This window comes from Mya arenaria, chromosome 4 (assembly GCF_026914265.1).
Source record: "Mya arenaria isolate MELC-2E11 chromosome 4, ASM2691426v1".
In the NCBI taxonomy this organism is placed as follows: Eukaryota; Metazoa; Mollusca; class Bivalvia; order Myida; family Myidae; genus Mya; species Mya arenaria.
In genome coordinates, this window is record NC_069125.1 from 22,599,222 (window position 1) to 22,626,076 (window position 26,855).

A 26,855-nucleotide genomic window follows, 5' to 3' on the forward strand; every position below is an offset into this window, starting at 1 on the left:
TTCTTTACTTCCTGAAATGTTTTTTAGCTGAAGTACCAAGTAAAACAAAAGGAAATGTTTGTCCAAAAGCCCAAAATTGTGCAATGCAGCTTATATTATAATATTTACACATCAACTTCCATTCCTTAAATGAACTGCCTTTCGGCAATTGCGTTCATCAATCGATGAACGCAACATCTTCGGATATGTTCGGATCGCAATTCATTGCATAACAATATACATGAAAGCTATTGATCATGTTATTGGTTGTTTTGTGTCTGCAGGTCCCGTAAAATATAGATCAACATTTTTAAAAGTGTGAGTTTATTATATTTTAAATATATTGGTACCAGAAGTGTTTCAATTTTACGTTTTAAAGTGATTTCAAGTGGTTGATCTTTTCCCGCGTTATCGTGACGTCATTTGAAAAGAATGTTTCCGGTTATAGTCGGGTCGTTCTATTTACAGAATAGATAATAACGGATTACTGAAAGGTTTTCTTAAATGAAATGAAGTATTTTTTTAACAATTCTTGAATGAAATAATGAACTATTGGTGTAAATATAAGGAATGAATTGCGGGGTTGATGTCATTATCGGGGATATGAACTCAATTGGGTTGGTCAAAGTACGCATGGAGTCCTTCGGACTCCACACACATTGACCGACCCAATTGCGTTCATACCCCGATAATGACATCAACCCCAGAATTCATTCCTTAATGTATCCTGCAAAATAATTTTTTCAACTGTTACGACCACCAAACACATTAGAGAAAGAGGAAACAGTGACAAACTGAAATGAAATATTGAACACACTATAAGAAGACTATTTAAGTTCAAATTTCAGAATCATTCCAATGAAAGGTTGAAATGTAATCCTCGCAGAATAATTTAATTGTTTAATTTGTGAGATTTTAAAGGAAAAAGGTTGAGGTAAGGGCCATAGCCTTGGTGAAGCAATAGCATTGTGTTAAATTTTTACATTCACCATAAACATGAAACCTTATTACAAATGTTGCGAGTAACGAATCCCACGTCTCCACCTTTAATACTTGTCGAGTTACGTTCCAACGAAGAAAATAGCAAGATTGTGGTGATCTTGTTTATAGCTAATGGGCCTTTCATTCATGCAAAGTCCATTACAGCCGGCACATATCGTGAAGCGTGTCAAGAAGCCCAAGCTAGAGATTCCTGTTGACCAACCACCTGATCGAACGAAGGTCAAAATGCGGGACCTCATTCACTGGAACCCATCTAGTAACCCGATGAAGTATGTTCAATGAGTTTTTTTACATGTATTTCTGTTTCACAAGATTATTTCTACCTGTTAGTAAGCACATGTAGTCTGTTAAGAAATCTTCATAATTAAAATACTTAAAAACGAAAACAATGTGTGTTTTTGTGTCGCCTGACTAGGCGACATATAGGTGTTACTTTTGTCGGCGGCGGCGGTCGTGTCCCATTTTCACTTGTCTGGGGCATATCTCGTAAACTATTAGTGGTATCAACTTGAAATTTCATATGTAGATAGATCTCATTGAGTGCAGTGTAAAAGAACTGTTACTCTTGTTTCCATATTTTCAGAGTTATTGCCCTTTGTCAATTTTTAGCTTAAGGTTTTGTCCGGGGCATATCTTGTAGAATATAAGAGTTATCAACTTGAAACTTCATATGTGGATAGATCTCATGAAGGGCAAGTGCAGTGCACAAAAACAGTAACTCTTGCTTTCTTAGTTTCAGAGTAATTGCCCTTTGTTAATTTTCATGCTTAAAGTTATGTCCGGGGCATATCTTGAAGAATATCTTGAAGAATATTAGAGTTATCAACTTGAAACTTCATATGTAGATAGATCTCATGGAGGGCAAGTGCAGTGCACAAGAACAGTAACACTTGCTTTCTTAATTTTAGAGTTATTGCCCTTTGTTAATTTTTATGCTTTAAGTTTTGTCCCGGGCATATATTGTAGAATATAAGAGTTATCAACTTGAAACTTCATATGTAGATAGATCTCATGGAGGGCAAATGCAGTGCACAATAACAGTTACTCTTGCTTTCTTAGTGTTAGAGTAATTGCCCTTTGTTAATGTTCATGCTTAAAGTTTTGTCCGGGCATATCTTAAAGAATATAAGAGGTATCAACTTGAAACTTCATAGCTAGATAGATCTCATTGAGGGCAAGTGCAGTGCACAAGAATCGTAACTCTTCCTTCCATATTTTTAGAGCTATTGCCCTTTGTTGGAGTCCGTGTCCCTTTTTCACTTGTCCGGGGCATATCTTGTAAACTATTGGTGGTATCAACTTGATATTTCATATGTAGATAGGTCTCGTTGAGGGCAAGTGCAGTGCACAAGAACTGAAACACTTGCTTCCATATTTTTAGAGTTATTGCCCTTTGTTAATTTTCATGCTTTAAGTTTTGTCCAGGGCATATCTTGTAGAATATAAGAGTAATCAACTTGAAACTTCATATGTAGATAGATTTAATGGAGGGAAAGTGCAGTGCACAATAACAGTAACTCTTGCTTTCTGTGTTTTAGAGTAATTGCACTTTGTTAATTTTCATGCTTAAAGTTTTGTCTGGGGCATATCTTGAAGAATATAAGAGGTATCAACTTGAATCTTCATAGCTGGATAGATCTCATTTAGGGCAAGTGCAGTACACAAGAATCGTAACTCTTGCATTTATATGTTTAGAGTTATTGCCCTTTGTTAATTTTCAAGCTTAAATTTACTTAGGGCATATATTGTAAACTATAAGAGGTATCAACCTGAAACTTAATAGGTTGATAGATCTCATTGGGGGCAAGTGCAGTGCACAAGAACCGTAACTCTTGCTTCCATATTTTTAGAGTTATTGCCCTTTATTAATTTATGTCGGGCTTAACGTTGTTACCTTCAGTTCAAATGCCACCTACATTTGAAAGTTAAATGGCAATATCATTGTCTATAAATGAATAAGATGCCAATCTAACAGCTATAATGTTGTCAGTAAATAATTCGTCAGGTGACACATCAGACTCGCGGAGTTCTAGTTTAGTATTACTGTTTTGGATGAACATGACTGTTAGTTCTTAAGTCAAAGTGATTTCTTAACTATATAAACAGTAAATGAATTAGTTCCTATTACTAGCGGCATTTGTCTCAGTAAGTTTGAAATAGTATTTCTTTTAGTGGTATAAATTTATATTTATAGTTGATCAAAGCTTTGCATTGATTCAGTATTTCTTATCCCCAGAATCAAAGCAAAGGATGAGACCAAAGTTCAGACAATCGCACCAGAAAAGGAGAATGTGGCCGACAATGTAAAGGATGTTCCAGAAATGGGCAGGGCCATGGATGACACGCCTCTTCCTGTACCCCAGGTCACAATCGGGCCGGATGGGAACATTGTCATAAATGAGAAAAGGTGAGGAGATACTAATCACAATCAGTGTTGTGTGCTTCTTACATGTATTTCATTCCAAAGGAAAGAGTCAAGACCGAATATTTCCTGAAATATTTTATAATTTGATTTCTTTTAATAAAATAAGTTTTTTTTAGCTCATCCATGTTTCAAAGAAAAGAATAAAGGAGCTGTCACAGCACAGTCTATGTCAGCGTCAGCAATGTTGTTGTGCCCACTGGCGTGTTAGATTTTACATTACATCATATAAAATATTGACATGAAACTTGCGGCTTATATTTACATTGTGAACAAACATGTTTGTAGGAAGATCCATTGCTCTGGCTAAAATATGTTTTGTTTTATTTTGGTGATTGTATACAGTATTGTATATACATGTATTGTTTGTGTCATGGCTGTGTATCCCTGTTTTTCAGCCTGGTGGTAGACAACCCAAATGTGGACAAAGGGGATAGCCAGGACAGCGAGGTCATTGATGAGACAGATAGAGTCACCACCTATAACAGCTTCCGCACACATCACCGGGCAAGACCTTGGTCCAAGAAGGGTACTAATTTAGGAGTGATATTATGTCGTCTTTGGATGGTCTGTATATCAAAGTCTCTTTAGGACAAAGATATACCTTGTGTTGTCAGTGACTTCATACAAAAACGTGATTGTTACAGTATTTTTTATATGCCTTTTCATATGCAATTCATTGTTTAAAGACACTGCTGAAGAATTATTGTCAGCCTTTAAGTAAAATTTAATGATTTTTATTGACAAAAAAGGTTAAAACCATTTAAAACTTCAAAATACGAGTACTACCTTTTATATATTTAAACATTGCTAGTATGGATACATGTAATAGTTTATTGACACTTTTTTGTGTTCATGAAGTAATATAGGTATACAGTTTAATCCTAGTTTTAACATTGTTTTTTCAGACACCACCAAGTTCTACAAGGCATTGGCCATGTGTGGTCTGGACTTCTTCCTGATCAGTCAACTCTTCCCCAAGAAAACTAGGCTTGACGTTAAGGTATACATGATCAAATACAGTGCATTGCTCATACATTGGATTGAATTATTTAATCAATCATTACAGGGAATACTTTTGAAAATGTGTGTGCACTTGAAGTTGAAAAGTTTAAGTAGTTGTTTTATGTAAAATCTTGTATTGAAGCCATTAAAAACCTATTTAGCCATGCTGTCTTCTGTTTATTAGTCATTATCTGTAATCAGAGATGAAGTTTATAATGTAGAGGAAAGTCAAGGTGTTGTCTTCATTGTCAATAGTGTTGACGGTGGCATGCTAGTGTTGCCATTACTTAAAACCAGGTGGAGATATTCAATTGAATATTTTTTAGATAGTAACATAATCTTGATGTCATGGCCTTAGTCAATTGTGAAATGCAAAAATATTAATGTTTGCCAAAACATTGAAACCTTTTTAATGAAGATGTTCAAATGAAACTTCATACATCATGAAATGTTCAGATGAATAGTGTGTCCTGTCTCTGTCTGAAATGTGTCATTACTTACAACACTTTGACGATGGGAAAAAGTGATAAAGTTTGAGAACATAATTAATGGTTAATGCTTAACCAAGTATCTGGTGTTAATAGTGGGAAAAGCTGGTATCACAGTGAGAGATACAAGATTTGGTTGAATTCCGCTGTTAGATCTCAGGTTGGTACAGGATTATGTATTGTATTAAGAAATCCAGGTATCAGTGACACTTATGAAAGTGACGTTATTCATCTCTTCATTACTAGGATTTCAGACCTGCAAAATGAAAATAACCAAAATTATACCTAAAAAAATCTAATAACAAATGCTCCAATGAGCAACAAATACGGGGCCTGGAATAGGAAAGTAATACCGGTTTTTTTTGTGCTACACATAGTTCACTGAATTAGAGAATCCTGCAACTTTTATACAGCGGTTTTATAACCAAGGATGTGTAAGGGACTCGGCAGCAGATGGACTGCGTCCGCTAAGTTGTCTTGTGCTCTAACTTGAGAAGCTTTTGTCCAATCATCACCATACTTTGAAAATATGTGTATGAGCAGAATATATTGGCCAAATTTTAAACCCCCATGTTGCTGAAGACTTTAGCCTAAATCACGCAAACTCTTATGTCGTCTGTGCCATAACTCAAGGACCCATGTGTATGGGCAGAATATCTTGTTCAATAACCAGCCAACCCAGTTACTTCAGAGTTATACTCCTTGAAATGTTCTCATTTCGCAATCTTTTAAAATGAACAATCATAAAAAGAACAATCATAATTTTGACAGACATATCTTGTGACAGTTTTGCACTTATTTCATCTGAGTACCAGTAGCATAACAGGCACGATGAAATTATTGGAATTTAAAAAAAAATTATATTTGATAAATTGTGTTGCATACACAGATGAAATAAGTGGTCACAAGATATACCTGTCAAAATTATGATTGTTCTTTTTATGATTGTTCATTTTTAAAGATTGTGAAATGAAAACATTAAAAGTCAAGGCCTCTTTTAGATTTCAAGTACTTCATAATTGCTACATGTATATGCACATATATGAATGTGCTATAATCATTTGAATTGTTGAGCTACTTTATACCTCTACTTTGGATTATTACACTTCTCAATTGTTTTCCTGCAAAATATTTAAAGTGACACTCTTATTCAAAATCAATACATACACATGTATAACAATCATAAATTTTGAGTGATACACCTTTGACTTCTAACTAAATAATGCATTTATGCAAAGCATTAATAACTGATAACAAGATTGTAACCGTGTATTTAATGGCTGAAAACCCAAAAATATTAAATGATTGGTGAATGCTAAAAGGTTTACAGTGATCTTCTATCGTCTCATAAGGTAGAAATACCGTGTTTTCTGCACATTTCTATCAAATTAATCTCGGAATCCTTCATAAGAACCATTATTTTCGACATTTATTCATCCTTTCTGGTATATCTAAACAATTGTATAAATTGTGTTAAATCTTATTTGGGAGTAATAGTGCATCTTTAATAATGTGTGATTGTGATATAATTTGCACCAAAAAGGTCAGTTTGTACAGCTTTAACAGCTTTCAGGAGTAAGCTTAGGGGTTTTCGGGTTTTGGATTCATTTGTCTTCGCATTTGAGTTACCATGCCAATCGTATTGGCTTGCCCAAATATCTTGTATTGTAGTCATCAGAGCATTCTAGCAGTACTTATGGTTTTTGTAGCCTGTCTCTGCAACAGTTATTGTTGTTGGCTGTTATTTGCTACAACAGCTTAAAACATTGATGGGCAAGAGTTGTTTGACCTTCATATAATGTATCAGGACACAGTTAGAAGGACAACCATTCAATGCATCCTGACCTTGAATGCATAATTTTCTGCGAAAAACAGTTGAAACAATAAAAGTGAAAAAAAGACCAATGGGTAATGAAATGTTTTAATAAATAGTCATGATTGAAAGACAAATGTGAGAACAAATTTCATGGTTTTAGTCCATGCATACTAGTATTATTTACAAATTGTACATGATAGCACATGTATAGCACAAAAAGTCTTAACAACAATAATATAACAAACATGTGGTTTTCAAACTCAAAAATTATACAGATTTCTCTGAAAAACAAATAAGCATATTGCACCCTAAAGAAAAATGCATTCTGCTTGCATGACAGTTTTTAATTAAACAAACAATGACAGTGTTGAAACAACTTACATGATGAATGAAGAGACAAACATGCGATGAGGTGAAATGAAATAGTGAAACATTTATATCACAGATTATCAAGTTATAGATTATATCACATCTAGACATTCAAAATAAATATCACATTTTTAGCTATGACTGGTTTACATGCAATGACCTTGCAAGTATCTAAGGGTTTCATTAATTATCACAATCCTAACACCACATACCCCCATCTCTAGAAATTACTTTTCTTTATCCTTCAGTTTATAAATAATTTGTGCACTAGATAAAAATTCAATCACATTAAATAATTAACATATTTTAAAACAAAACAAAATAGAAAGAGCAAAACCATTTACAACAAAGTAATCTTCATAAGTTATATGAAAGTACAAAATAGCATTTATCTTTTTTTTAAAAAGATGCTACATAAATCACTATATGATAATCTATATACATATTCCATTTCAATGATGTAATATAGATGACAGCTGCTGAATGTAATATGCATTATCCTTGTCTGGTTTGCGGGCGTCCTGAGCTAGCTGGTGACAAATCTCCATGAGACGACTTTCCATTTGCTGCTTCTGTTTCTTCGGACGAGTGTTGTTGCTACGATTGCGTTTATTTGCAAACCATGACTTGACCTGAGCAATGGTAAGCCCCCCATCTTTTGCAAGCATATCTTTCTGAGCCTTGCTTGGGTATGGATTTTCTTTATTTTCCAAATACCAGTTGTTCATGACGTCTAGAGATTTCTGACTGAGGGGTTCGTTGTGACGACGCCTTGAGTTATCACTGCTGACACTTGTTGGCTTACGCTTGGCTACTGCCTTTGCTTTCTTTGACTGTTGGTACTCTGCCATGCTCGAAAATTCCCCTATTAGTTTATGCTCACTGTATTCACTTGTTTTGTGTTCACTGAATACGTTGTACTGACTTTTTTCTTTCACTGATACAGACTGTGAGAAACATACATCCTGTTGAATTTTAACGTCATTGGCACATACATTTTTACCACCACCACTCGTTGAGCCCATATTGATGGTAGGGTAGAAAGGTGCATTGAAATGAGGCTCCGAGTACTTGTTGAGTGCTGCGTTGCTAGAATACTGCTGGGGAGAGGGTGTGGAATTCTTGTTGGGTGCCGAGAGACTGGAATAATGCTGTGGAGTGTGTGTGGTATTCTTGTTAAGCGCTGCAAGGCATGAGAACGGCTGTATAGTAGGTGGAGTATTCTCCTTGTTAAGCGCTGCTTCGATGCTAGTGAGCCTCATGACTGGCGGGGGTTGCGGGGTCGACGTCAGCTTGTGGTTTGTAAGCTTAATGTTCCCATCCTGAAATTGAATAATTTAAAAAATATATATATTCAGCATATACTTTGACACATGAATTACTTATTATATGTGTATTTTAAGCTAATATTGAGTATTTATAACCGTAAATACTATTGCCAGTGGTTGATATTAACATTCTGTACACGTGGCTGTATCTACTTGCAGTGCTCATGTTTAAAATGATTTGTGCATGTCAAGTCAGCTTTATGGAAAAAACTGGACAGTTAACAGAATTTCACAGACCAGTTCTTATGATCAATAAAACAGTGATTTGTATATGTTTAGTGCATACATACCTGTAACTGTATGATGGGGGAAGCCCCGATGTCTGAGCTGTACCCGCTGTCCTGGGTGAGGCCTGACCTTTGGCCCATGGAATCGTTGAACGAGAAGTTGACCTCTGACATCTGTCGATGTCTCGGTGTTTGGCCAATAGCATTCAGGGTGACCAGGAAATCAGGAGTAGAACATCTGCTTGGATCTTGAACAGAATGGTTGACTGCTGTCTGGTGATTGCATTGCTCCTCCAGACTAAGTCTAGACTGGTTGCTAATCTGGGATGTATGGTAATTGCAGGCTCCAGATGGCAACATGTAGCCATACTCTTGAGTCCAGACAGGCTGACCCATGTAGAAACTGCTTATGCAGTTCTGAATGTTGACTGACTGGTGATATGTCACTGCGCCAGGGTACATATTGTAGTCCCATGAGCTCATGGTCTGTTCTGGTTGCACTGGCTGATTTCCCTGTAGTACAGGCATGTAAACCTTGCCTAGAGTCTGGCTTGATTCCTCATGCCCTGAGGCACCATAGGGATAGTCGTCAGAAGGCACTGGCTGCTGGTTACAAACTGAGATCCCATTATTGTCTGTAAAATTTGATCCACTCTCCTGATCACTATTTGGATCCTCTGATATTGGTGAGAATGTCCATGAGCTGAAACTCAGTGTGCTAGGTGGACGGCTTTGATTCCCGCTTAATTCAAAGTCAGTCTCCACATTGTAGAAGTCTTCAAAGCAAATCACTTTATCAGGCCCCTGAAGGCCTAAATCACTGAGATCATCCATATTGTGTGCTCTAGTTGATTGTTTAAATAAGTAAACTAATGAATTTTAGTCAGTTCTTTTTTTATCTGCACAATGCAATGGTTTCACAGGTAGCTTTTCTATTGTATTTACAAATCACAGTGTAAAACTGTATTGTGAAAATTGACAAGTCAAAGTTCACTTATATCCTACTTGACTTTGTTAGAGCTGTTCCCATTGGTGATCATGAGTTGTAGGGATTTAACAAAGGCTTGGATTGGATAATTTCCTCATTTACATGAGGATTTCATGGAAGGCTGGGAAAAAGTCAGCTTGTGGTGATTGAGGTGTGAAAATGCACAGTAGATGGTAAATGTTTGTAGCAGTTGTGAATGCCAGGAGTGGACAGCAGTCAATCAATCATGACAGATTACTGTTATAACATGGTTTGATTGAATAATTATGACCTTGATGTCAGATACTCATTTTAAGTGATATTTTTGTGTATTGAATTTTAGACCTTTACTTGACAATGGCTCAAATTTGACAAAGGAAAATTAAGTTAGAAAAATAATCAGTCATTCAAAACAAATATTGAAAATAAAAAACAATATTATGGAGAACAATTTTATTCATCTTATTTTGAATAATAATAAAGACTTTAAATACATTATTTCATAATGAGAAATTCCTTTTATTTTAATAATAAAAAGAGTATGAATATCATGTTGGATAAATATATCTTACTTTATTGAAGTTAAACATTTAAAAATGGATAAAGTCAAAGATAAAGATAATTTTGATATTTAATATTTTTGAACAATTCTATATTGAACACAATATATGACATTACTTTCATGTCATAAATACAGAAGAAAATAGTGTTAAAAATATTCAAGTATACACACACACATACTATTTTACAAACTACCATTACACAATCTATCTTCAAGAATGTTCTTTCAAATACCCATTTAGTCAAAATAACCCTGTAGTTTTGTAAACAGATGGTTAGGGCTTGATAAAAACATCTGGAAAATAGTCTTAGATTGAATAAAGAATTGAACGTTTCTCAGCTTTGTCCTTGGAACTGACCAAATAAAATGGTTCAAATAAAAGATAAGAAGAGCATGTCAGTTTACTAAAACAGGAATGTGATCGTACACCTAGTGTATATACTTTATACTAGGGATGGCAAAAGTGTATATACTTTATACTAGGGATGGCAAAGAGTAGTAAAATTAAAACTCGAGTACTCAGATGATCGTTCGATCGAGTACTCGGGTACTCGATTACTCAGAAAAATTGAATATGTGTTCGCGAAGACAAGATTGTGTATACATGTATCGTTCATGGCGTCAATTGTGTGTTAGTCGTATTATTGGCCATTTTTACCTTTAAAGTAAACTTTCATTACGTATTTTAACAAAAAATGATATAAAAAGAAAACAAATGTTGTTTCAGGCTTTTAATTTGTTTTATTTGTTTCATTTTATACAAGTATGCACTGCAGAAATGAACAACAATCAGAATTACAATGATCGAAAATTAATAGCATACATAAAAAAGTCAACGAAATTCAATACGAAGTTCAGATTTTTAGTTGTTTACTCTACAATTTTTTTTTTAAATGATAGTTTTTCGTACTGTGTAATTGTTGTTTACCTCATTAAAATTCATAATTCTTGATTAAAAATATCAACCAATCAATTGTGATAATCATTGCAAAAATAGTTAAAATACGCCCATTAAGAAATCAATTCTCGTAACGGTCGATACTCTTTCGCTCGTTAGCGTCCATTGTTTGCTGAAAGGTCTCTAATTGGTATACAATAGAATTGTGTAGGTGAAAGTACCGCTATCAAAACTTCGCTAATTAATATAAGTGCTAATTTGAAATAGGGGTCCTTTGTTGACAGTTTGCAACTATCACATCAACTGTCAACTAATTGATTGAGGTCAATTGTATACACAGCGGGGATTAGGGGGACCGTAAATTGTCCTATTGGCAACTAACCAGATCTGATATTTTGTCTGTCAATCGTGTATTTGGTGATTTTTAAAGATTTTTTTATGTTTTTTCCGAGTACTCGAGTAGTAATTTGGTACTCGAGTACTCAGACGTTCGATCGAGTACTCGAGTACTCGGGTACTCGTTGCCATCCCTACTTTATACACTAACCTTTGTGGTTTAGACAATGAACTATATATTATATATTTTTATAATCTAGGAAAACGACGCTATCTTTCCAAGATGCCATTCAAACTCATTCATTGAAAAAAATGCCCTTTTTACACACATAGTGAAACCTGTTTATTAAAATTACGAACATCGTCGTTCGGCGGGGCGGGCGGCGTCAAACTCACCTATGAAACTGAATAACTTGAGTAAGGGTTGACATATCTTGACCAAACTTGGTCTATAGAAAGAGTTTATGGGTACCTTTCATGGGATTGCGTTTGGGGTCCCTAGGGTCAATTTAGTCACTGTTACTAAAAATAGAAAAATGGTTGAAACTGAATAACTTTAGTTGGGGATGACATACCTTGACTAAATTTGGTCTATAGGAAGAGTTTAAAGGAGACCTTTCATGGGATTGCATTTGGGGTCCCTAGGGTCAAGGTCACTGTTACTAAAAATAGAAAAATGGTTGAAACTGGATAACTTTAGTTAGGGATGACATATCCTGACCCAACTTGGTATAAAGGAAGAGTTTATGGATACCTTTCAATGGATTGCATTTGGGGTCCCTAGGGTCAAGGTCACTGTTACTAAAAATAGAAAAACAGACACAGGCTGAAGTTCTTCTGTCAATCATTAAAAACCTGGTTTCGTCGCATTGCGGCGTTTCTTGTTTTAAAACATAGGTTAGGACATTACAATCATTTTCTTCTAGCATTATGGCAGCTTACTGATTTTTATTCAAAACAGAACAATTTTTGTTTTAAGTAGATCTGAGATAATGTCATATCTATCAAAATCAAGATTGTTTCTATTTCCAGAAAAAGTTCCACAAGGAAGAGCGCATGAACAGACCTCTGGTTGAAAAAGTTTTGCGTAAGTAGTATGGTTTATTGATGGTCTCTTCAGCATGGAACTCACTTTTTTCTCTAAAATGGAGTCTTTCAGGGAGAAGATAGTACATTATAATTATTTTCATCAAATGTTTAAAAAAGAAAAAAGAAGCATTCTGAGATTGGTTGCTTTATTTGTTTTAGTACATTTTTGAGCCCAAGATTTACTATCGTTGAAAAAATATCAGAAAATTTAATATTTTGAGTTGTCTGCTTAATTCATTTTTAGCAGGGTACATCATTGGCGTTTTTTTTTAATACATGTATGATGATTGTATGTTTTTATAAACCTGTATTAAACTAGGACATATAATGGGATCAAAGTCACCTTTTGTTCGCAAGCAGCACTTGCCAAGTTGAAATATCAGATTTAACTGAATAGGCATTGTCTGTTCTCTAATTTGAACAATTTGTATCCTTCCAAAATTCATCTTGTATTATTAAAAGCAGGTTAAAACAAACCAGAGTGTAGTAAGTGAAATATTCTTGTGATTTACTGTGTTATATTCTTCAAGTAATTGTCCACTCCATTTTCAGAAGAAGGTATTCAGTTTGACGCCACCTGGTTTGATAAGTGTGCTGAACCGGAATCAAGCGATGAAGAAGTGGAGAGGAAAAAGCACGGGAAAAAATCTGGTAAATCAGAGGCAGGAAAAAAAGCAGATGGGAAATCTAAGGCTAGAAAACGTAAAACAGGAAAATCAGATCCTGAAAGAGAACAGAAAAAGAAGGGGAAACAGGGACACCAAAAAGGTAAAGGTATGGTCTATGGTAAGAGTATTATAAGCCGACTTTTTTATAAAAAAATCAGGTTTAAGATAGGCGAGATTCTTGCGTGCAGTGCTTTCTGGTAGTCGGGCATCCCATTGTCATTTAGAATTTTGCGTTCAATTTTTAGCTCTACTGGCCAAAGGCCAGAAGAGCTTATGCGATTGTTATGTGTACATAGTATGTGAGTCCGTTTGTCTGTAAACAATTGCTTGTGAACAAGATACAGTCTTCAGTTTTGATTGTATCTCAATGAAACTTGTACAGTATTTAGATATCCATTAGAGCTCGGTTCCTCTCTAAAACCAGCCAGATCCACCAATGCATGCCTAGATTATGGGCCTTGAAAGTATATAAAAACGCTATGTTTAGCTTAGTCTATTTTTAGCCTAATCTACATGAGCAAAGTCTATATTTAGCCAAGTTTTCATGTTAAGTCACAATTGCTTGTGAATGTTTGTTCAAATTATGCCCCTTGGGTCATTACTGGCCAGGCCCCCAGGGTTCACAGATTTGGTATACTTAAACTGGGAAATGTTTGAAAATCTTTTTGTCTGAAACAGCTATGCAGACCCTTGCTATTTTGAATTAGGCTTAATTTAGTGGTCCGCTACCATGGTTGTTCAAATTATGCCCCTGGGGTCAAAACTGGCACTGGCCCGGGGGTCACAAGTGTCCTAGAGGCTTATTTAAGAAATATTTTCAAAATCATCTTGTTTCAAACCACAAGGCTCATACCTTTGATATTTGTTGTGGAGCATCATATGATGACCGTCTAGCAAAACAGTTGAAATTATGCCCCTTGGGCAAAAGCTGGCCCCGACCCTTTTGGCCTCAAGGTGAGTTATTGTGATCGGTCTTTGTCCGGCGTCTTTCCGTCCGTCCGTCCGTCAACAATTGCTTAAAAAACTTCTCCTCTGAAACTACCTGGCCAAATTCAATGAAACTTCACAGGAAGCTTTCTTGGGTGACCATCTCCATCTACAAAAATACAACAAGGGGTCACGATTGATCAACAACAACAACAACAACAACAAAATGGCCGACTTCCTCTTTTGCTTTAAAAAACATCTCCTCTGAAACTACCAGTCCAGATTTAATGAAACTTTACAGGAAGCTTCCTTGGGTGACCATCTACAAAAATACAACAAGGGGACATGATTGATCAACAATAACAACAACAACAAAATGGCCAAAATGTTAAAATCTGATAGTTATGTAAAATTTACTCTTGAAACAACGGCAAGTCTTGCTATATGGTCTCCCTTTTTGTTGGAGATTCCACTTCTTTCTATTTTTAATAACAAGGGAATAGATTTAAATTTCATTAAGCTTTCAACATAGTCACTTCTAAAGTAATTATTGTTCTTTTTTAGGTTCATAGATTCAAATTATTAGTATACACTTTATTCTTTAGAAGAAATTTCATTTTTACTTAATGATAAATTAAATAATCAGACTTTTCCATTGAACTTCATATAGATTATTCTAAGCTACAATAAAATCTTCTGTGTGGATAGTGAATAAGCCTTAATGTATTTCAAGAAAAATTTGGTTTTGAACATGTGAAGGAAGGTGATGTTGTCCTAGATGGAAAAAGCAATGATATTAGTGGATGGTGCTGAATGTGTTCTGATATTTGATTTTTAGACCTTAAGGCAGTTTGTTGATTTTATTGGATGGTGCGCTGTTTGTTGTTTGTGTATCTATACTAAAAGTTTTGTCAGTGTGCAGGCAATTAAACAAAGTCCTGTGTGTGTGTGTAGCCAATTGAAGAAAATCCAGTCAGTATGCAGGCAACTGAAAAAAGTCCTGTCAGTGTGCAGGTATCGGTACCAAGTGCTGTCAGTGTGTAGTCAATTATCAAGTCCTGCCAGTTTGCAGGTATGAGAATCAAATTCTGTCAGTGTGCAGTCTATCATCAAGTCCTGTCAGTGTGCAGGCAACTGAACAAAATCCTGCCAGTGTGCAGTTAATCACCAAGTCCTGTCAGTATGCAGGCAACTGTGACAAGTCCTGTCAGTTATTATCCAGGCAACATGTTTGACCAGTATGTTTTTCAATGTTCTTTGAGAACAAATATCAAGCTATATTGATTACAAAGGTTGAACTCTTTTACTCAGGTGAGCGATTTAGGGCCATTATAGCCCTCTTGTTTATTTTTAAAGCTACAGCAATGAAATTTGGACCATGTGTACAGTTTTGCAAACGAGCATCAATGTTGTCTTCGGATGTCCTTGTCTTTGACCTTTCGACCAACTTTTTAATCCCCCGCCACTGAGTGGGGAGGGGATTATAGGAATGCACTTCGTCTGTCTGTCAGTCTGTTTGTCTGTCCGTCTGGCTGTAACATTTCATTTCTGGGCTAAAACTTACTAATGCATTGATAGATAACCATATACCTTGGTACAAATGTTGTCGTTATTGAGATGATGTGCAGTGACCTTGACCCGGGTCCATTCCTCAAAGGTCAAGGTCACTGGTGACATTTAAAGGTCAGAGTACACATGCTCGTGTCCGTGCTATATCTTACTTACGTATTGATGGATTACCATATTTCTTGGTACAAATGTTGTCCTTATTGAAATGATGTGCAGTGACCTTGACCCGGGTCCATACCTCAAAGGTCAAGGTCATATCTGACATTTAAAGGTCATAGTACACATGCTTGTGTCCGGGCTTTTTACATTTAGCAGTGTAGACATGTCAATTCTTACTGGATTTATTGACCTTAAACATTTCATGTACTTTTAGCAACAATAACTGAATTTGATCCAAGAACTCGAACCAATTGCAATTTGTGCCAGTAGTCCATCATGAAGTTTCGGGTCCATATTATGACAATGCTAAATAGAGGATAAGACATAAATGTTAAATGAAAGTGTTAAACAAGTTGCACAAATTGATACTTACACTCTACCAAGCATTATCATTATGTGCAATAAGTTTAATATTTAAAAAAAAACAATGGACACAAATGTGATAATATATTTATAACATGTGTTTTCACTTTAAAAGCAGTAAAACAATGTTATGATGTCACCACAATATATATGTATCACTTTATCGAAAATATTTAAGGCTGCTATTTCATCGATGTTATAAATCAAGGACGCCTTTTCCTTCTTTTTTTAGCCAAAATAACCCTGACATTGATCCACAATATGAATAGCTTTAACAAATATCCTCTTATAATATGTTCAAATATCCAAGAATAATTAGGTTACCAATCAAACAACTTGTACTTCCTATATTCCCTATCTTGACCAGTGGTTGTGTACAATTTGGTCAGATTCGACGTACCAATCAGGTTGCAAGAAAAACAAAATATACTAAAAAACAACGGCGGGGATACAGCCGTCCTTTAAAGCTACAGAAATTAAATTTTGACCATGAGTACAGATTTTAAAGCAAATATTTGTTTTCCTCAGATGACCTTTACTTGGCACATAATAAAATAGTTCATGCAACCAATCTGCTTACAACACTTTCTGTCCTCAGATGTTGAACGTGCAACGTTATGAGCTAACCCATACTCAAATCGTGAACTATATATATTTATTGCCTATTACCCATACATACATGCTCTGGATTGAAAATGACCACAAGAGCCATGCCAGTAGAGCATTGGCCCTCATGGGCTTCTTTTTTTTCTGTGTCAGTGATAACGGAACTTTGTCAGAATATTTTTCTGCATGATATTTAAGACAAGTTTCATCTCAGGTTAAAAACTAGGTCACTAGGTCAACTATTAAGAAAATTTTGTAATCAAGCTTTTTATACCTTTCATGACTTCAACAATATTTGTCCAATCTTCATGAGACTTGTTCAGAATTTTTGTCAGCAATATAATTTAAGACCAGTGTTTATCTATTTTTGAAGAAACTCTGTATATTTCAAAACATGATATTAAGGACCAGTTTGAATATCTTCTGTCATAATATAAGTCACTAGGTCGAATCAAGAAAAACTGTGATCATAAATTTAACAGTGTTTATTAAATCTTCATGAAACTCAAGAGTGGTTGTCAACATGATATTTAAGACGAGTGTAAATATGGGTTGTCTTGGGTCAAACACTAGGTCAGACTAGATGCATATAGGTCAGCAGCATACACTTTTTCCTCCATAAACTTATATCCTGCTTCAATATCACATTTTCCAAAATGAATAATTTGGCTTTAATGCAGTTACAGCAGTTACTCTTTGTATGAAAATAGAATAGGTAAATTTCATTTATTGTTCTAAAAAAAAGCATAATAGTAAATTTAGTAAAACAAAGTGGACTGTAAATTATATCAACAATGACAAATGCCAAGGGGTGAGACAAATGTGAAGTCTCTTCAGGGTTCAAATGAATAAAACTCAGCTTTCATAATCATTCTCACAGACTTAAGAGTAAAGAATTAATCTAGTATATTTTCTAGTTATTAGTATAAACCTTCTGCATCATGTATCATCAGTTGTGGCAGAGTTGTTGTCACCGATGTTGTCATACAAAATGTTAAATGTTGACAATTACTGTTGTAATATTGACATTAAGCATGATAACTATGACACTTATGTAATTGAAATGTGTAGCAAGTTCCAAAACTAAAATATTTGTGAACTTATTCAACATGATCGACCGTGAAAAATGGACAAGCATTTTTAAGCCATTTGATTCAAATACTCTTATTTTCGTTTTACTGTCAAAATTTTATAACACACTCACCCAAAACTATAATGCATGCAAGTGTATACCTCTGGAGAATGCAATATAGTAATCTGACCATCTGTCCCCACGGTTACCCATCAATAACTCAGGAACACTTAGGTCCAGGGACCTAAAACTTGGTAGACAGGTCGGTCATGATTAGTAAATGAACCCTATTGATTTTTAGGTCACTGGGAACTTTGTAGGCAGGTTGGTCATGAACCCTTGCACTTTTGAGGTCAGTGGGTCAAAGGTTACGGGCAATAACTAATGAACACTTGGACCTAGGAAGCAGTTTGAACACTGATTACCTTTATAGGTAATGGATACTAGGATTTCAATACAGTTTAAATGATATAGCCATCTACCTACACTTAAAAGTTATCCAGTGCTAGTTTTTTTGTTTCTTCGTTCTCTGTTACATAAAACTTTTTTTTTTTTATGCCCCCGAAGGTAGGCATATTAAAATCGCACCGTCCGTCCGTCCGTCTCTGTAACTTTCCCTTGTATGGACAGATTTTAAAATAACTTGCCACATGTGTTCCACATAGCAAGACGACGTGTCGCATGCAAGACCCATGTCCCTACCTCAAAGGTCAAGGTCACACTTAGTGTTTATTCACAATGGAGTGCTGCATATAAGGACATAGAGTATAGGTTGTCGTGTCCGTGCTGTAACTTTCCCTTGTATGGACAGATTTTAAAATAACTTGCCACATGTGTTCCACATAGCAAGACAAGGTGTCGCGTGCAAGACCCTTGTCCCTACCTCAAAGGTCAAGGTCACACTTAGTGTTTATTCACAATGGAGTGCTGCATATAAGGACATAGAGTATAGGTTGTCGTGTCCGGGCAGTAACTTTCTATTGTATGGAGAGATTTTAAAATAACTTGCCACACGTGTTCCACATACCAAGACGACGTGTCGCCTGCAAGACCCGTGTCCCTACCTCAAAGGTCAAGGTCACACTTAGTGTTTATTCACAATGGAGTGCTGCATATAAGGACAAAGAGTATAGGTCGTCGTGTCCGTGCTGTAACTTTCCCTTGTATGGACAGATTTTAAAATAACTTGCCAAATGTGTTCCACATACCAAGACGACGTGTCGCGTGCAAGACCCGTGTCCCTACCTCAAAGGTCAAGGTCACACTTAGTGTTTATTCACAATGGAGTGCTGCATATAAGGACATAGAGTATAGGTTGTCGTGTCCGGGCTGTAACTTTCCCTTGTATGGACAGATTTTAAAATAACTTGCCACATGTGTTCCACATAGCAAGACGACGTGTCGTGTGCAAGACCCATGTCCCTACCTCTAAGGTGAAAGATACACTAAGTGTTTATTCACAAGGGAATTCTGAATATAAGGACCTAACAGTGTAGGTTGTCAAGTATGGGTGGTATTTTTTTATGTTCAGAGGCAATTTAAAATAATTTGCCATATGTATTTGACATAAAAATGCAATAGCAACTTTTCATGTACTGACCTTGTTCATTGGTCAATGTCACATTCGGGGGCATTCGTCACATACTGTGACAGCTCTTGTTTTCATACTATTTTTATATCCTTGATTTATATTAAAAAATTGAATCCTGGCAAAAAAATTCTCTCACACTATGTAAAGTGTTCCAATTCATACATGTTCAACAGTGCCTAAAAATCTCATTTAACTGTACAACAGACACAAGTTGACATCCACTCCATCTTGCAGGGACTTATTATCTTTGTGTTCATACTTTAGTTGGGGATCAATACAGGGCTTGAATTTAACTTTTTTTAATACTCGCAAATTTTTGCGAGTGCTTAAATTTTCAACACGCAAAACCAGACACTCACTCGCATTTTTTTAACGCTAACCTTTGTGTTTGCTAGGTAAAGGTATATATTGTATGAAAAACAATGGTTTAAGGTATAGTGTAATTGTTTTAATGAATGATCATGTAATTGTTCATTAAATGATATCATCATATAATTATGTAACACTGACAATACCTTCTGAGGAAGTCTAATCAGGCGAGTATTGGTCTGTGCAAAATATTTTGAAAACGTTCCTTCCGTCATCTGTGTTGAGGGTCAATTTAATGTTCAACTTTCTCTTCCACATTGAAACAGTGTTAACAGACGGATTATTTCATTTTGGCTTCTTTTTTTGGAACTGATTGATCATTGCCTTCAGTGGTCGGCGATTTTAAAATCAACACGCGTAAAATAACTGATTTTTTTTTGCTTGTCATCATTATACAGACTGTGTCTCGATACGATTATCGCTAAAAACAGCCGCCAAAAGTTTAAACGAAAGACCAGTCTACAAAAATACATAATAACGAGTACCTGCCACATATAAACGAGTACCTGCCTGTGCGCATAATCTACGTCATCAGTTTCTGTGTGATTATCGAAAAACAAAAGTAGGCATTTCTAAAATTAGTTTTATATCTATTGTGCAGGAATTGATCACCGATTATGTCCATGTCTATTTCAAGGATTGCATATTTTCTGCAAATTTTGAACTCACAAATTTTTGCGAGTGTCTTTAAATTCAACTTGCATTTTCAAATTTTGGCTCGCATTTTGTGAGTATGCAAGTGCTAAATTTGAGCCCTGCAATGTTTCCAAAATGCACAAGAAGGTTGTCATGAAATTATTTTAGAAACTAATTGCTTTTCAAATATTCCTATGGTATTGAATAAGTATGGTTAGGTTTGACAAAAGGTGACCCAACTTAGTATATAGGGAGAGTTTATGGAGACCAGTCATGAGATTGTGTTTGGGGCAACTGTAACTAAAGATAGAAAAATGGTGTGTACTGAAATTTTTTAGTTAGGGTTTACATTTTGCCACCAAACTTAGTACAGTAAAACTGCGATCGCTCGAAGACGCCGGGCTCTGAGCTGAAACCTCGAGGGAACCGATGTTTAGACAAGAGTTTCCATTTTCCAGTCTGTTTTGAATATCTTTCAGTGTAATGTATTTTAAGTTTGAAGTCGTCAAACCGACTGTTTACTACGACACTGATTATAAATGTGTTGCGTTGTTGACATCGCTCATATGTTTAAAGGTTGTCATATACAAAATGTAAAAGAAAAAACAATTATAAATGAAAAATAGTTATGTTTATTTTTACAAAAAGCACATTTTCTAAACAAACAACATTTAAATATGACAGTACATATTATAGCAAAAGTCAGATTTAAGTTCCACAAAATCAAGGATTGATGATTGGCGCATCTTGTTTGTCTCGCGAAACTGTTCAAACTTATAATTATCTTCTCAAATGCCCTTATCAACTATCATTCTCCGGTTCTGGAGTAACCGCCTGTTCAAACGACCGCACTTTTACTTTATAAAGAAAAAGTTTATTGAGACCAAGTATTCTGAGTAATTATGTCTCCCCCTCTCTGGGGGAGACATATTGTTTTTGCCCTGTCCGTCAGTCCGGTAGTCCGTCAGTCCGTCCGTACGTCACACTTCGTTTCCGATCGATAACTGGAAAACCGCATGACCTAGGATCACCAAACTTGGTAGGGAGGTTGGTCGTGAGGTGTAGAGGATCCCTATTGTTTTTGGGGTCACTAGGTCAAAGGTCAAGGTCGCGGCGACCCCCAATATAAAAAACATTTCTGCTCAAAATCTTGAGAACGGTTTGACCTAGGTTCACCAAACTTGGTAGGGAGGTTGGTCATGAGGTGTAGAAGATCCCTATTGTTTTTGGGGTCACTAGGTCAAAGGTCAAGGTCGCGGGGACCCCCAATGTAAAAAACATTTCCGCTCAATATCTTGAGAATGGTTTGACCTAGGTTCACCAAACTTGGTAGGGAGGTTGATCATGAGGTTTAGAAAACTCCTATATTTTGGGGGGTCACAAGGTCAAAGGTCAACGTCGCTGTGACCTCTAATGTAAAAAAATATTTCCGTGCAATATCAGGAGAATGCTTTGATCTAGGTTCACCAAACTTTGAAGTGAGGTTGGTCATGATGTCTAGATGATCCCAATTGTTTTGGGGGTAACAAGGTCAATAGTCAAGGTCGTGGTGACCTTCCATGTAAAAATTATTTGCGTGTAATATCTTTATGTCTCCCCCATTCATGGGGAGACATATTGTTTTTGCCCTGTCCGTCAGTCAGTCCATCAGTCTGTCAGTCAGTCAGTCAGTACGTCACACTTCGTTTCCGCCCAATAACTATAGAACTCTTAGACCCAGGAACTTCATACTTGGTATGCTAGTTGGTCATGACTAGTAGATGACCCCTATTGAATTTGGGGTCACTAGGTCAAAGATCAGGGTCAACGTGACCTTGAGGTGAAGAAACGGTTTCCACTCAATAACTAAAGATCCTTTGGGTCCAGGAACTTCATACTTGGTATGCTAGTTGTTCATGACTATTAGATGACTCCTATTGATTTTGAGATCAAAAGGTCAAAGGTCAAGGTTACCTTCAGGTAAAAAATGTTATGTTGGCAGTGACCTTAAGCTTAAAAATGGTTTCTGCTCAATAACTAAAGAAAGCTTGTACCCAGGAACTTCATAGTTGTTCATGACTAGTAGATGACTCCTATTGATTTTGAGATCAGTAGGTCAATGGTCAAGGTCACCGTGACCTTGAGGTGAAGAAACTGTTTCCGCTCAATAACTAGAGAACGCTTGCAACCAGGAATTTCATACTTGGTATGCTAGTTGGTCATGACTAGAAGATGACCCATATTGATTTTGAGATCACTAGGTCAAAGGTCAAGGTTGCCATGACCTTGAAGTGAAGAAAAAGTTTCCGCTCAATAACTAAAGATCCTTTGGTTTCAGGAACTTCATACTTGGTAAGCTAGTTGTTCATGACTAGAAGATGACCCCTATTGATTTTCAGATCAAAAGGTCAAAGGTCAAGGTTACCTTCAGGTAAAAAATGATACGTTGGCGGTGACCTTAAGCTTAAAAATGGTTTCTGCTCAATAACTTAAGAACGCTTGTACCCAGGAACTTCATTCTTGGTACGCTAGTCGGTCATGACTAGTAGATGACCCCTATTGATTTTGAGATCAGTAGGTCAAAGGTCAAGGTTGCCATGACCTTGAGTTGAAGAAATGGTTACCGCTCAGTAACTAAAGAACACTTGCACCCAAGAACTTAATACTTGGTATGCAAGTTGGTTATGTAGATGATCCCTATTGATGTTGTGATCAGTAGGTAAAAGGTCATGGTCACGATGACTGTTAGCTGAAAAATGGTTTCCGATCAATAATTGAATAACGCTTGCGCCCAGGAACTTCATACAATGCAAACTTCGTTTACATTTTCCATGATTAATCAACAACACTTTCTTCTCTTCACTATTTAATATAATCGAATAAACCAAACTTCACTGTTGGTTTGTCTCCAGTCCAAAGTTACAAATTTCATGTCCATCATTTATTTTTTCTCAGCTACGACCACACAATAGGGGAGACAAGCGCTTTTTCAAAAAAGCAATCTCTAGTTGTTATAACAATTGGGTAAAAACTATTGACTTTTTGGCATGGAATATAAACTTGAACGCAGAATTGTTAACGCCCGCCTGCCCTTACAACTGCCAGCCCGCCCAATTTTCGCCATTCTATAACCTGTATTTTTTAATGAAAAATACAGCTAATACAATTGAAACTGAATCTCACAATCTGAATGAAGGTTTAAGTTCTTCAGTCCACCATTGAAAACCTGGTTTCGTTGCATTGCAGTGTTTCTTGTTTTTGTTTTTTTATAATTATGAAAGTTTAGATATTGTTTATTTTAAAAAAGGTTGCCAAGTCCTAAATTCATGATGAATACAACCATGCAGAATGAATTTTGGAGTTTTGTTTCTTCTTTCTTCTACTGGCAATCTCTTTCCTGACTTAAATAGCATTAATTTTAACAATGGTTTTATTGAACTGGTTACACAAGATTTCTACAACATTCCAAGTAAAGTGTTGAATTTTAATAGATTGGAAGTGGAACTGAATGTGTCCATAATCTTTGTCACAATGCCAGTGAAGTTAATCTCATATAGTGCTTCAAATGGACAGAGAATCAAAAACCAAGGAAGCCTAAAACACACTCAGCAATTTAATTGCAAAGAGTGCAATTCTATTTTTAAGAAATATTAGATATATTTTCTTCAGTAGCTGATAATGTTCCACAAGAATGGGCAACGTAGACTAGCTCAAGGTGAGCTTTGCAAGTAATCAATTACTGTTGGGAAATGCCTCATGACGTTCATAGAAGGGAGGGGGAAGAACATACCCTATACTGACACAACAGTTTATTGTAAAAAATACTTACAATATTGAAAAAAAAGTTTCTTTATGTTTCAGACTCCGCCAATTTATTGCTGATTTCCTTTTTATTATAAGCTCAACATAGCATGAAGTGTGAGCTATTGTGATGGCTCACTGTCCGCAGTTCATCATCAAAATTGTCCTTTAAATGATATCTCCCCTAAAACCTCTGGGCCAGTTTAAACTAAAATTGGATGGTTTTTAGCTCTACTGGCCAAAGGCCAGAAGAGCTTATGCGATGGTAATGTGTACGTAGTATGTGCGTTCGTGCGTCCTTGCGTCTGTAAACAATTGCTTGTGAACACGATACAGTCTTCAGTTTTGATTGTATCTCGATGAAACTTGTACAGTATCTAGATATCCATTAGAGCTGTGTTCCTTTCGAAAACCAGCCAGATCCGCCCATGCATGCCTAGATTATGACCCTTGATAGTATAAAAAAATGCTATTGTGTAAACAATTGGTTGTGAACACGATACAGTCTTCAGTTTTGATTGTATTTCAATGAAACTTGTACAGTATCTAGATATCTATTAGAGCTCGGTTCCTTCCAAAAACCAGCCAGATCCACCCATGAATGCCTAGATTATGGGCCATGAAAGTTTTAAAGAAATGCTTTCTATTTTTAGCCAGGTCTGCATGAGCGAATTCTATTTTTAGCCAAGTTTACATGTACATATAAATTCAAGTCTAGAGTTAAGGGAGGCAATTTGCAAGTCTAGGATTTTGAGAGACAATTTGCTTTTTATACCCCCACAAACGAAGTTTGAGGGGGTATATAGGAGTGAGCTTGTCGGTCGGTCGGTCTGTCGGTTTTCATGGTTTCCGGACGATAATTCATGAAAGGCTAGACAGATTTGAAAAAATTTTGGTGCACAGGTGTAACATCAGAAGATACAGGTCAAGTTCGATATTGGGGCTAGTGGGGCCAAGGTCAAGGTCACTGTTACTAAAAATAGTAAAACGGTCTGGACGATAACTCATGAAAGGCTTGACAGATTTGAAAATTTTTTGGTACACAGGTGTTACATCCGAAGATACAGGTCAAGTTCGATATTGGGGCTGGTGGGGCCAAGGTCAAGGTCAATGTTACTTAAAATAGAAAAACAGTTTCCGGACGATAACTCATGAAAGGCTAGACAGATTTGAAAAAATTTTGGTACACAGGTGTAACATCAGAAGATACAGGTCAAGTTCGATATTGGGGCTGGTGGGGCCAAGGTCAAGGTCACTGTTACTAAAAATAGAAAAATGGTTTCCGGACGATAACTCATGAAAGGCTTGACAGATTTGAAAAAATTTTGGTACACAGGTGTAACATCAGAAGATACAGGTCAAGTTCGATATTGGGGCTGGTGGGTTCAAGGTCAAGGTCACTGTTACTAAAAATAGAAAAACGGTTTCCGGATGATAACTCATGAAAGGCTTGACAGATTTGAAAATTTTGGGTACACAGGTGTAACATCAGAAGATACGGGTCAAGTTCGATATTGGGGCTGGTGGGGCCAAGGTCAAGGTCACTGTTACTAAAAATAGAAAAAACGGTTTCTGGACGATAACTCATGAAAGGCTAAACGGATTTGAACAATTTTTGGTACACAGGTGTAACATCAGAAGATACAGGTCAAGTTCGATATTGGGGCTGGTGGGGCCAAGGTCACTGTTACTAAAAATAGAAAAATGGTTTCCGGACGATAACTCATGAAAGGCTTGACATATTTGAAAAAAATTTGGTACACAGGTGTACATTTCAGAAGATACAGGTCAAGTTCGATATTGGGGCTGGTGGGGCCAAGGTCAAGGTCACTGTTACTAAAAATAGAAAAATGGTTTCTGCTTCATAACTTTAATTGGGCATGAGATATTGTGATGAAACTTGCTGTATGGGCAGCCTCTGTGAAGACAATGCTTGTGATTGAAAATGGGGCCAGTGGAGTAAAGGTTTTTGTGCACTGTTACGAAAATAGAAAAACGGTTTCCGGACAAACAATACATGCATGATAAAAGAAGATGCAGTGTGCAGTAACCTTGGAGTTATGGCCTCTTTTCAAAGGAATGGTTTGCCATTCCTGTGTCCAGGCGGCATTTGGGGGTATTCGTCACTCCTGTGACAGCTCTAGTTGCTTCTGCAGTTGATTTTGTGAATTACTCTGCCTTGTTTTTGTTGAAAGCCCAAAGGCCATTTTTTAGCTTTAAGTTCTGTAGTTTGTGCATTCATCTTAACAAAATTGGTTGTGAATGTTTAAGTTATGCACCTGGTGTCATTACTGGCCACACCCAGGGTTCACAGGTTTGGTAAATATAAATCTGGAAAGGTTTGAAAATCTTTTTGTGTGTTCATGCATCCATCTCAGCACAATTGATTGTAAATGTTTGTTCAAATTGATCAATGTTGTCCTAGGATGCCCTTGACTTTGACCTTTTGACCAACTTTTTTTAACTTTTAAAACTACAGAAATTTTTACTATGAGTACAGTTTTGAAAGCATTTTTTTTTTTGTCAGATGACTTTTACTTGGCACATATTAAAATAGTTCATGCAACTAATCTGCTTACAATACTTTCTTGGCTCAGATGTTGAACGTGCTACGTTTTCAGGTAACC

The 26,855-nt window shown here is 36.2% G+C and overlaps 1 protein-coding gene across 4 annotated transcripts in view; it reads left to right on the forward strand.

Moving 5' to 3' along the window:
* The window catches only part of LOC128232831 (uncharacterized), a 46,344-nt gene that overhangs the window by 7,498 nt on the left and 11,991 nt on the right, over positions 1-26,855 (forward strand). For 3 of the 4 annotated variants that reach the window (XM_052946587.1, XM_052946590.1, XM_052946588.1), the window contains 6 exons: positions 1,126-1,250; positions 3,218-3,388; positions 3,802-3,932; positions 4,312-4,406; positions 12,432-12,486; positions 13,041-13,262. In XM_052946587.1, coding sequence (XP_052802547.1) covers positions 1,126-1,250; positions 3,218-3,388; positions 3,802-3,932; positions 4,312-4,406; positions 12,432-12,486; positions 13,041-13,262 — 799 coding nt within the window. The remainder of the gene's footprint in view (positions 1-1,125; positions 1,251-3,217; positions 3,389-3,801; positions 3,933-4,311; positions 4,407-12,431; positions 12,487-13,040; positions 13,263-26,855) is intronic. The other variant, XM_052946589.1, reaches the window with a different exon arrangement.